Source organism: Anguilla rostrata, chromosome 10 (genome assembly GCF_018555375.3).
Source record: "Anguilla rostrata isolate EN2019 chromosome 10, ASM1855537v3, whole genome shotgun sequence".
In the NCBI taxonomy this organism is placed as follows: Eukaryota; Metazoa; Chordata; class Actinopteri; order Anguilliformes; family Anguillidae; genus Anguilla; species Anguilla rostrata.
Window position 1 is genome coordinate 41,980,779 of NC_057942.1, and position 12,312 is coordinate 41,993,090.

Sequence of the window (12,312 nt, forward strand, 5' to 3'; positions counted from 1 at the left end):
CTGAGGCTGCTCAGGAAGTGCTTTGTCACTGAGTATGAAGTTAGCGGAGGGACGCTGGACACAGATGGATCTGTCTTTCAAATTAATGCTTCCTCCGGAAGGAAAAATGTACATTTCCCAGGTTTGTTCTTAACAATAGAGCAACAAATATTCAGTTACTTTACCCCAGCAGATGGGCATGCTGTCCAGTTTTCTCATAGGTCATGATTTTATCATTTATCAATATTAGTTTATATACTTTAACAGAATTCACTGAAACCCCTGAGCTCATGGCTTTTTTTTACTGATCGTATTAAGTATTAAATCTGAAGTATGCTTTTTTTTCTCCAGATAATTTTGTAGTAATTGACATTTTTTGCTGTAAAATAATTTATCGATTTCCAGTCTGCAGAACATAAATGGATATTTTTTCACCCTAAGACAAATCCAGGCAATGGCTTTCTGCCAAAAGACAAAGCCCACACACTCTCAACAGAGAACCCTTTTACAAGGAAGATGTTTTGCCACAATTTCACTGTATATAGGGTTGAATATATAGTAAGAACATTAGAACTGTTTAACAAGGAACCTGATTAATTTCTGAATAGGAAAATGTATTGATTTTTAATTGATTTGCAATTTAGAGGGAATATAGACAGCCAGCATCTATACCAGTTTGATCCATTGCCTCCTAGTCGTCACATGACATGCCAACAGGTCCCGAAACTGATTACCTGCAACTGTCAATTGTGATCTCATGAATGTACATGTCTATTGTAGGGAAAACACTCCTACAATACATGTGCCATTATTTTACACAACCTGTCCACCGACATTAGAATGGTCACCATTCAATCCAGCTAAGGTGAGCGCCTCAGGCATTTCATGGGAGCTTTTAGGAATGTGGTTGGTACTAAATGTCCATTAGAAACCTTACACTGTCCATAAAAAAAACAAAAACTTGGGGTTCACAAAATATAGCCAATATGGTTTTTTCTTGGATTCATAAATGATTAGCTTGCATTTTACTGTCCAATTCTTAAAAACTTGATGTGCACACAACTATAAAACTGGTGATCTGTGCAATATTATCAACATACCGATTCATTTTTAATGAGGGATTTTGTTTTTCTTTGTGCAGCTGAAGGGTAATTTGCATTGATATATTTAAACACAGGGAATATAATAAAGATAGGCAAAATGGCTGCAGCCACCATTTTTAGGGTTAAGAGGCAATTAAAAAGTGTAGTTTGCACAACCGTAATGGCAATCGAGAAAGAAACCCAGCAACATGCACAGACAAAACAGATTGAGATAATCTGATTTGTGGATTATACACCATTCTGCAAAATAATTAAAGCATTTTTTTGGAGAGATCATATGGATACATTAAATAGTGATATGATATCCCATCCTTTGATCTCAGAGCAAGTATTAAAAGACTGAAGTATTGCCAAGTTTCAAGGCTGCAGACAGCCATATTATTTGCATTTAATAATCATACAATATGTGACATTAGCTCATTATTACATTTATTTATTAAATCAGCAGTTGTAGCAAATTTAGTTATTCGCAAATGTCCACATTGTGCTCCCCTCCAAAATATGACAAACACCTTTTCAATCATCATAAGATCTTGGACTCGGCATGAGTATTTGAATACATTATCTATTTAATTGTTTTAACAAATAGAAGCTACATTATATTTTCAGGACCAAAATACATGAATGCCCAAATCTGCATGCAAATAACAGCCTATGATGAAAAGCAATTGTCGAAATCGTATTATCTTTTTGTACAGATGGGGAAAATGATATAACGTAATTCTGGTTCATAGCCTAGTTTCCTCTATGCACAGCCTAGGCGCATACAGTAGTGCTGAAGATGCTCGTGCGGCTGTCACGCCGAAGGAAGACGGAGGTGAACACGTCACGCTCACGGCCTGTAACACGGAAGAGGAGAGCAGAGGAAGGAGACTCCACGTCATTGAGGTGCATTTGTGCGAAGGGGCAAATGAACGTGCATTATAAATTCTGAAACACTGCCATTTCTTGTATTTGCGAACGGGATCATCATGGGTTACACTCTAATTTGTATTTGGACTTTGGAATACCGATACGTTTGAAACGACTTCCGCAGCAGCTCCCAGATCCAAGATAAAGATTTTTTGGAATTCTGTTAAAGGTAACGCTGTTGCATTTTCTTTGCTGTTAGCTAGCTAGCTAGTCCTCTTGACACCGGATAGACTATGCGCTCGCAGGTAGATTGGTGGCTCACAGTCCTCCTGTTTGCAATAGACAAATATTGACATTATCTAGACATTTAGAATGTCAACTAGACATGGAATATTGTGGATAAATGTTTTGTGTGAAGACAGTCATGATCAATTGCTCATTCGGATTTATAGTTTATTTTCGGATAGCTATACCAACTTAGCTCTTGAATCCCATTTCCAGTAGCGCCCATGTAATGTGTCACACGTTATAATATCTATATATCTTGCCAGCTGCTAGCTTGACAGCTAGCTGTCATCATCTTTGGATGCCGTAATTCAAAATAATGGCTGGTTTACTGTTAGATAATGGGTAATAATGGCTGATTACTAAGTTAGATAATAGATAATAGCATTTATTCTGCTACATCAACGGGACTCTAGCTTTGCTGCTAGCTTGTTTGTTGCATGGTTGATTTTGGACAATGCATTTAAATACACAAACCTGTCCTTATCAGTTGGGAATGCGGAACAGGGAGTATGTTGGTTGTACAATAGGTATGAACCTTGACCACCGGTTCACACCAACCCTGGTTGTCTTCTCGTATCTGAGTTATAATTCTTAATTATCTGGCATACTGGCTATTTAACACAATCACTAACAACACAGCCAATGGCTGTAATGATTTTTTACACGGTTAATTTACTTAAATCTTTTAATTACAATCCAACGTGGCTGTAATGACCAGTGCAAGTCCGTAGTTTCCAGGTATGGACACACTTGTGTAAAGTGGATTTATAAAGTGAGAACATTCGAGGAGTAAATATGTACTGAGAAAACTGTGTAAAAGTTAGAGAAAGCTGTACAGCTGTAAGTAATTACATAGCTACATTAGCATGAGATATGTAAGTAAATCTGGCAGTGATTGAAGGGGTTGTCCCTGTGATTCGTTTCTGATGACAATTAAAAGCACACGCCCAACTCTCCACACCCTAACTATTACCACGGGGATGGGGACTTGAGTAAGACATAATTGCCATACAGGTTTATGTAGAAGAGCGTTTTGTTCAGAGCACGAAGGACATGTCGGTGCATCGGGTAGATCAGAACTGCGCGGTGACCCCGTCCCGCCGACGCTGTGAGGTCACAGGATTTGCACGAAGGCATTAATTACAAAAGCAGCCTTCTGAGAAAACCGGAACTGTTCCGTAGGCCCGGGGCCAGGAGAAGAGGAGACCTCATTCTTACAATTAGCAATGTGTCTTTGACACATGACATTTTTTCATGGCGCCATCAACCTAAATAATTTCATAAAAAAAGAAAAAGAAACTGGTAGCCTTGAAGGTTGTCAGAGCCCTCCAGGTTTTTAAAATATTTAATATAGAATAGGCTGTTTTTCTAATTTGTATAATATGCAAGCTGGTATCAGTGCTCTCGTGGGTTGCTGTGATTTGGGCAGCATGAACTGGCATTCTTTTTTCCACCTGGGTGATTTTGATGCACATTAGTCAAATAGCTGAATTTATTTGAATTGCATCTCAGGTGTGGTTGTCATAGTTATTTAAGTGTGCCAGAGTTTGTCCATTTAAATGTGCATTGCATATTTAATGGTCTTGAGACTTGTGATACGATTGTCAGGCCTGAATTCAATTAGAGGACTACTTGAATTGAGTTAGGCTAATCGAGATGAATGTTTACACTGGTTTGTAACTGTGTGGTGGTGAAAAAATGTATTTAAGCTCTACTCCTCTTTGACGTCACGTGATTAGTTCCAGACAGATAGCGCTTCTATTTCTAGTATGTAGCACAGTTGTCACCAAGGCTAGAGGGGCTTCGACATTGGGGGAAAACAACCCAATTATTTGCATTCTGGGGAATGTGTAGCCTGCGGGGACAATTATGACTGAGCCAAAACAAAGTTCCGAATGGCCAAAACAATTTCAATTTGTGTTAATGTGAAAATGAGGCAATTAGCCAACCAAGTTTGATTTAAAATTTGTAATTTGAAATTTTCACCGTAGGCTTGTGGTTCAGAGACGTGTGAGACTGTGAGTGATTAATTTTCTCTGTTGGGTAGTTAAGCAAAACTGTTTAAGAGGCAGCCCAAGGATATAATCTTATCACTGTGCTGAAGTTGGTCACGATTGACTTTTTAGAGAGCTAAACCTTGGTCACCATAACTCAAAAATCTGTAATCTGCATTGCATTTTCATGATGTCTTTTTCAGGTCAGTTTAATTTACAATGACTTTTTCAAAAAATGTTATGGTTGCATCAGTCATCTTGAAGGACCACCTGGCCTACTAAAATTGCAGTTCTTGTAATTAAGCAATCAAACGAGTATTCTTTATGAATGACAGTATAGGTGACTTGATTTTATAAGCCTATATAGCTAAATGAATTGAATGTTATGTTAACAATGGTGGTTGTTTTGTTCTGATGACATTTTGTACACAAGGAGATTAATCTCAATGCCCTACCCTATCAGAGGAATTAGAGCAAAGGTGGAGGATTTGGGCCACATTTTTCCTGTAAGATCCATTTTTATTTTGAGTCTAGATCACCCTTCCACTGAGATGTGGCTTTTAAAGTCTTTTCAAATATGTTTGATCAATTCAGTCTTTCGCCCCACAATCCATCACATGTGAACAGTACCAGGGTCTGAAGAATGGTGCAATTATTGTAAGATTATAATTATCGGTTTTTATTATTGAATTCATGTATGACGCAAAGGTGCAGTAGGACAGAAGATCCTGGCCTAGCTGGTGTCTTCATTCAGGTCATAAAGCCAATGCTGGTATGGTAGATCAGCCAGACATAGGCCTATTGACAGATTGTGACATTGGTCATTCGTTGCAACCGAACCACAAATTATTTTTTGTTGCTAAACAGATGGCCAGATAGCCTGCTTCTAATAAGTCACTTTGAGGTACTAGTTTCTTTTTTTAAAACTTCCTATGTGACTTGAGGCCAGCAATGGTAATTTTAAAGTGAAAAAGAGGACCTTGACCAAAAAAAAAAAGACATCCTAGTTTCAGGTTAGGTTTGGCAGCAAAGTGCAGGAACCAGGCTGAATCCTAATGAGGCTGCCTCTCATTTAAAATGCATAATTTCTGTTTGAAAGGCATGGCCATTAATCATTGCTGGGAAGTTGCCAGACCAGGGTCTCTTGTTATGAGTTCTTTACCCCAAAACTTCAACCAGAACCTCCAGCCTAAGGGGATAGGGAATGCATCTTATGAAATGCCACCTGATGAAACTTCCGGAACAATCTTCAGACATTTTGCTCTTGGTTTCAAGTGTCCCCATAGGTGTTAAGCCCCTGTGAAATGTGAGAGAGTTTTTTGCGGGAAAATTTTAGGACAAAAATCACTTAAGAGGGGGGCTCTCAAAACTCACCCACAGCTCTTTTTGATCCTGACAAGTGAAATATGAGCAGAATAGATAGATAGGCCTGGCCTACACGTGGGCTATTGCAAGTTTTTTAAAGATGGTGAAAGGCGTGTTTTTAAAAGAACTGCTGTTTGTCTTGAATTAACAGGTGTTTTTTGGACTCCACTTCTATGTGAAGTTGTTTTAATCATTAAAGAGTTAAAATCAAACTGCTGGTTCTTATTTACAGACAAACACCTCACCGACGTCCTTAGACAGGTCATTTGAGTGCACAGAACAGCGCTGGACTAGCTGAACAAACATTATGTGTTGAGCTGAGTGAATAACATGATATAGCTAACTAGCTAACATTAGAATGTATCCCGTTTAATAGCTTACAGGCTAGCTAGTTACAGTTAATTACATACCTGGCTTTAAATTAGCCTACGTGGCAGTAATTTAAAAAGTAGCTTGAACGACCATTGGAACTAGTAGCCTCATGTTTAGACTATTAAATTGTACAGCCTGTACTCCTGTTAGCCATTAGTTCATTTACCAGCTAAGCCACTGGGGATATGTTTTAAAAGGCTAAAATAGCCCCTGAGGTGTGCTTCTCCGCTGGACACATAATCGGCTAATGAGATGAGAGGGAACCCTGTAAGGGCAAAGGGAAACTGAAAGTGCTTCAGGCCCAGGGTGTATGGTTGGTCAGGTCTGCAAGCCTCCCAGTGTAAGCTGAAGCGCTTGAGAGAATGCAAATGGCTGTGATGTAGCCTAATATTTACATACAGCTCAAAAGGACTTTGGTCGGCCATGTAACAATAAGTCACGTATTGTGTGGCTTTGTAGTGGACCTGTACTTCTGCATTCTCATGAAAGCGTCAGTCATAGTAAGCGAGCTTAGCCGGTCTTTGAGAAGGCGTCATGTTAAAACAAAGTGCCTGAAATAGGTCCCGGGTTATAATGTGGTGAATCTTCGCGGGACAGGAGATAACGGAATGCCGCCACCCGCTGACTCACCCGTGCCCCGGGTAGGAGGGGAACGCGACGGGAAAATTGAAAATGTCACGATGTCAGGTCTGGCCGGTGTGAAATACAGGAGTGCCGTGTGACAGTTTGCATTTCTGTCCTTAAATCACTTTCATGGCTGTTTAGCGGAGTCATAAAAACCGGCCGCCAACTGTGTGTGCGCCGTGCTCGCCTCTGCTGCAGGTGGGGCGGGGGGAGAGGTGACCCTAAATATTGTCCCCGCCCTGGGTTCCAGATAACAGTATTTCTACTCCTTGGGGGGCTTCAAAACATTTTTATGGGGGTTCTGAGGCTATTCAATCAGATTCTTTTTTTTATTTGGATTTAATTTACTGAAAAACAACCCTGCAAACCACAGTTTTAATCGTAAATGGTAAATGGACTACATTTATATAGCGCTTTTATCCAAGGCGCTTTACAATTGATGCCTCTCGTCTATTAAAAAACGAATAGTCAGCATTGTGTGTGCACGTGTGTGCATGTGTGTGCGTGTGCATGCGTGTGTGTTTGAGTGTTTGTGTGTGCCTGTCTATGTGCCTGTCTCTGTGCTGCCCTCTAAGGCCAGTGTTGGTATTGCAGGCTGCTGCAGTCGATGCTGTGATGGGTGAGTCGGGATCGCGCCGCTCCACCCTGGTCTCCAGGCTGCCCATATTCCGCCGGAGCGCCAGCAAGCGGCAGGACTCGCTGCCGTCCTCGCCCTCGTCGGGCGGCGTGGGCAACGGCGTGCACACCTCCTCGCCGTCCAGCACCAACTCCAGCTCCAGCAGCACGGGAAAGAGGCGGAGCCTGTTCCGCACGCCCTCCATCAGCTTCCACTCCAAGCGCAGCAGCGAGCCGCCGCCCGTCGGCCCCGCCCAGCCGGCGCCGGAGGCGGGCTTCCAGCGAGCGGCGGACGACGGCGGGCGCTGCAAGACCCGCCACTCCTTCGGGTTCGGCGGCCACCGGCACAAGAAGATCAGCCGGTCCCAGACGGAGGACTTCGACAAGGCGTCCACCAACCGCAACGTCTTCATCAACTGCATCAGCTCGGGCGCCAACGAGGGCGACGACTCGGGCTTCCTGGACGACTACAGCGGCAGCCGCCGGTCCTCCAAGCACAGGAAGCCGCTGCTGCCCAAGTCCTTCTCGTCCCACCACCGCTTCTCCAAGCACCTGGGCCACGCCCCCGACGCGGCCCCGCCCCAGGACGCGGGCGGGGACCCCCCCAAGACGGGCACGCCGGGCTCGTGCCCGGGCGAGCTGGGCGAGAGCTCGCTGCAGTCGCCCATGCTCTCCGAGGACCGCACCATCGCCGTCACGCCGTCCGAGTTCGTGCCCGTCACCGAGGACTCCGTCTCCGAGACGGACCTGCTCCCCGGCCTGAGCCCGGGCGCTCCCCCGCCCGACGACCTTGGCCCCCTCGACCCCGTTGACCGAGCGCCGTTCTTGCCGTTCCCCCCCCTCGCCACCGCGGACGAATCCCCTCCCGACCCCCCCGGCGAGGCGGACCCTAAGCCCGACTCCGCCCCCTCGAGCGTGGAGCTGGCCCCGCCTCCAAAAGGGGAGGAGCCTGAAGAGGGCGGGAGGGAGAGCGAGGGCGGGGCGGGGCCAGCGCAGAGCGGGCGGGGCGGCGGCGGCGGGTCGGACGCGGAGGAGCGGCTCGGCGAACAGACGGAGAGGAGGCACCGGAACACGGTCGTCATACAGGAGCCGGGCAAGGGGGCGGGCTGCGTCAAACCCGAGGCGCGGCCCTGTCACCTGAGGAAGCCTCACGCAGGTAACGCCCGGCTACACACCTCTGCGCTATGGTTACACCCAGCTGTCCGTTACACCCAGCGGTGACGTAACTATGACCTGTTTAGCTAGAAAAGCCGCAGTCTAGCAAGATCCACCTGCAATTCTGTAAGAACTCCCACTGTCCTTTGATTTGGGCCTCTAATATCAAATACTTCTATATCATGGCATATATGTGTGTTTGTGTGTTTGTGTGTGTGTGTGTGTGTGTGTGTGCGTGCATGCTGATCTAAGATCACACTTCCCTTTCCGTATTATAATTTTGTCAGTCTTGGACTAAAAGGAAAAGTTGATCTAGATCACCACTCCTACTTTCAGACACTGTACAGTATGTGTATGGGCCCAGTGCTCCAAGAGTACTACTACTACTACTACTAATAATAATAATCAAGGTCCTCCTCATTAATTCTAATAATACACACTAAATAGCAGTGGTCTAGAGCAGGGATCTCAAATCCTGCAGGGCCACGCTGTGCCTGCTGGTTTTTGATGTGTTCCTGCACTTAGCTGCTTAATCCGAAGCTCCGATTGGCTGAAAAGTCTGTGCACCTTGATCTCAGGGCCTCAGTGGGCTTCTGATTGAAAGGAAATCAGAAAAATCAGCGGAGGCTGCAGCCCTCCAGGGGGTTTAAGGGCCTGGGTCTATAGCCTGATTGCACATGGGGCTCAGAACCTGATGCATGGAGGGTTTTCTCTCGTTTGTGCATGTGTCCTTTGTTGGTGCTTGTGCAGCTTGTTGCCTTTCTGGGACCTGACTGAATGCAGCACAGGCAAGCGGAGGAGCTTTGCAGCTCAGAGTTACCAAAATTTAGCCGTGAGTGTCAAACGAGAGCAGCATTATGATATAGCGTCCCATTAATATGTTTCCCCAGGTGCAACGGCTCCTTCTTACTCCACTCTCTAAATGTGCAGAACTAATTTTCCGACATGCATGAGGGTACTTCAACAAGCTCCCTGTTTCCCCAGTTCAGATTGCATTAACCTGTGCACCATGTGAAATATTCAGCATATTTTATGCTTCTGCGAATATTTGCTTTGAAGTCTGGCTCTGACTGTAGTGCCTACTAGAAATTTGAGATTATTTTGTTTGCTCTCTCTTGACTCGTTGCTGGCAGAGGAAACAGGAAATTGAGGATTATTAAATGGGAGAATGACACTGTACTGGAGTGTGCTGGGCTCTCCTCACGGTGTGTGTTTGAACGGTGGAGTGTTTGTGACCAGTCTGTCATCCTGCTCTCTCTCCAGTGTGGGTGAGCGAGCGCAGTGTTTGTGGGTGGGGCCATGCATGCGCGGTCCTTATGTGCTGTGTATGTACTGCGCAGAGCTGCGCAGTGCTGTTTGTATTGGTGGGTTTGGGCGAGTGTGTCTCTGCATGCGCGAGTGTGTGCGTGCGCGAGTGCGTGTGCGCTGGTGTGACCTGTGTGTGTGCGTGTGTGTGTGTGTGTGTGTGTGTGTGTGTGTGCGCGCGTGCTGGAGTAACGGGCGTGTGTGTGTGTGTGTGTGTGTGTGTGTGTGTGTGTGTGCGCTGGAGTAACCGACGCCTCTGCCCCCCCCCCAGGCTCGGTGTGCAGCAGCGTCAGCCCGTACCGCGAGGCCCTGCGTTCGGAGAGGAGGCTGCGCTCGGCGTCGGAGGGGGCGGGGGGGGGCCCGCGCCTCCACCTCAACCTGAGGGAGCCGCACTGCGTCGAGGGCCCCCCCCTGCTCAAGCACCGGGCCGACTCGTCCTCCTCCAAACTGGGGAGCCTGGTAGGTGAACCGCCCGCCCCGCCGTCCCGTCAGCGACTTCGCCCGCGATTAAGGCCCCGCCCGTGATTAAGCCCCGCCCACGATTAAGCCCCTCCCACAGTGAAGCTGTCCCGGGGATTAAGCCGTCGCCGAGGGATAGAAATCGCGGCGCCTCAATTAAAGGCGCTAATCTCCCCACGCGCGCGCGGAACCGTGCGAGCCAACAGAGGAAGTGACACCTCCTCGCTCACTTCCACCGGCTCTGCGCGGCCGGGCTTCCCAGACCCGTTTCTCATACGGAACTTCCTGTTCTTCACTTCCCTTTTCTGCTGCCTTTAAAAAAAAAAAAAAAAAGGTTCCTTTTGTCTGTTATGAGCCTCACACCAAATTCACGCTGTGTTCTCACGCTGTGTCACTAAGTCAGTTAACTTTTTTAACTGGAACGCGGGGTTCACAATAAGGAGCACGGTGACGTCCACGTTCAGTCCTTCCGCAGACACTGTCATCCAGATTGACTTGCGTAGCATGAAGCTTTACATGGCGTCCCTGTCTATGGCCAGGTATAACCCAAACGCCACGCTGTGCTGCTGCCTGTAGAGTGTGTGTGTGTGTGTGTGTGAGTGAAAGCAGTTTGAGAAGCTCAGGCAGAACCCACGATCATACTGCAGCTGAGTGTGAAAGTGTGTGTGTGTGTGTGTGTGAGTGAAAGCAGTTTGAGAAGCTCAGGCAGAACCCGCGATCATACTGCAGCTGAGTGTGAAGCCCCGGCGTTGGCGGGTCAGGCTAGGCGGCCGCCGGACTTTAAAGCGCTTTGGGGAACTGCCTCGTGGCCGAATCTCGCGGCTCCAGACCGATTGGAGACGGCTGCAGCAGGAAGGCCCTCAGAACTCAAAGGCTTTTCCCGAAGCCGTCGTCTTCTGCAGTCGCGCCGGGAGTTTCGCGAGCGGCCTTCGGGCGATGGCGGGCGGTCCTGAGAGCGTACAGAAGCGCCGCGAGCGTTCTGTCTGACCGTGACGCACATGTCTGAGGAGACTTGTCTTCTCCTCTCACAGATCCCCGTTTCGCTGCAGGACCGACCAAAACGCCACACACTGAGGGGAACTAGAAACTAGAACTAGAGTAGCACAACACAATGAACAATTAAACAAAGAGCTACACTTCAAAAAAAATGCTTTGTTGGATAAACCTAAAATTTTTTACTTCAGTTTCTGGCACCTATATTTTTTTAGCTTTTCACAATTTAACATTTTTAGGATCATTTGAATATGCGTACCAAAATTTTTGGTTTATCCGTTGAATCATTTTTTTTTTTTTTTTTACATTGTAATCTTGTAGGCCTAAACTTGGTCTTCCCGTCACTGTTGCTTAGCAACTTGGCAGTTGCACCGATGTTCTATATTCAGACAAGATGGTCGACCCCTGCTGCTCAAACGAGATGGACAACTCCTGCTTTCCTTCCGTACTGTGGACTTCCTCATGGCTTCCAGTTGGTAAAAGGATTGAGAGGCTGCCTGTGTTGCTGTTGATTTTAAGAATGCGGTGCATCTGGCTACTGTAGTCAAAGTTATCTTTGATGGGATGTTTTAGTCTGATGTACGATAGTCCACAGGTTTTTCACCACATGGCTTCTCAATATGTTCCTTTGATACGCTGCTTAAAAACATGAGAGGGTTGCTGGAGGTCCCCCCTCATAGGCTGGTCCCTCGGGGCGAACACGGGACCCATATGCCGGTAAAGAAAGAAAGCAGGGAATTGTGGGTAACAGGCGTGAAGCTGAAGCCAGTATCCGCTTTGATTCAGAGGGATGGGAATTTGGGACGGGGCGAACGGGACACGAGGTGGCGCAGTGAGGGATGGGGCTCCCGCACCTCTCCGACACGCTGATCCGGGGCAGGTGGCGGCAATTAGGGAAGACCGCGCGGGGCATATTATATCAGATAAATATTGTTCATTATCCCGGTCGCTAGGAGACAGCGATGATGCATCAGAACGCCGGGCCTGTTGCATGGCCAGACCGGGATTCTGGGTAATAAACGGGACGTCGGGGGACAAGGCCGTTAATCAGGCCTCGTTGTTTCTGACGTCCCCGGCGGGGGGTGGAGAGCCGGGACGGTGGGGGGGTACAGGCGGATTCAGGCGGGCCCCGGACGGAGGTTTGTTCAGTGGGAATGGCCGGCCCGGAGAGTTCCCCCTCCCATCCCCCACCCCTCGCCGGGTCCCAC

General features: G+C 47.0%; 1 protein-coding gene across 12 annotated transcripts in view; it reads left to right on the forward strand.

Moving 5' to 3' along the window:
* Positions 1 to 1,882: 1,882 nt before the first annotated feature.
* ccser1 (coiled-coil serine-rich protein 1) overlaps positions 1,883 to 12,312 on the forward strand; it is a 103,955-nt gene continuing 93,525 nt past the window's right edge. For 3 of the 12 annotated variants that reach the window (XM_064297276.1, XM_064297278.1, XM_064297279.1), the window contains exons 1-3: positions 1,884 to 1,970; positions 7,172 to 8,348; positions 9,924 to 10,111. In XM_064297276.1, coding sequence (XP_064153346.1) covers positions 7,193 to 8,348; positions 9,924 to 10,111 — 1,344 coding nt within the window. In that variant the 5' untranslated portion in view covers positions 1,884 to 1,970; positions 7,172 to 7,192. The other 9 variants (XM_064297269.1, XM_064297275.1, XM_064297281.1 and 6 more) reach the window with 8 other exon arrangements.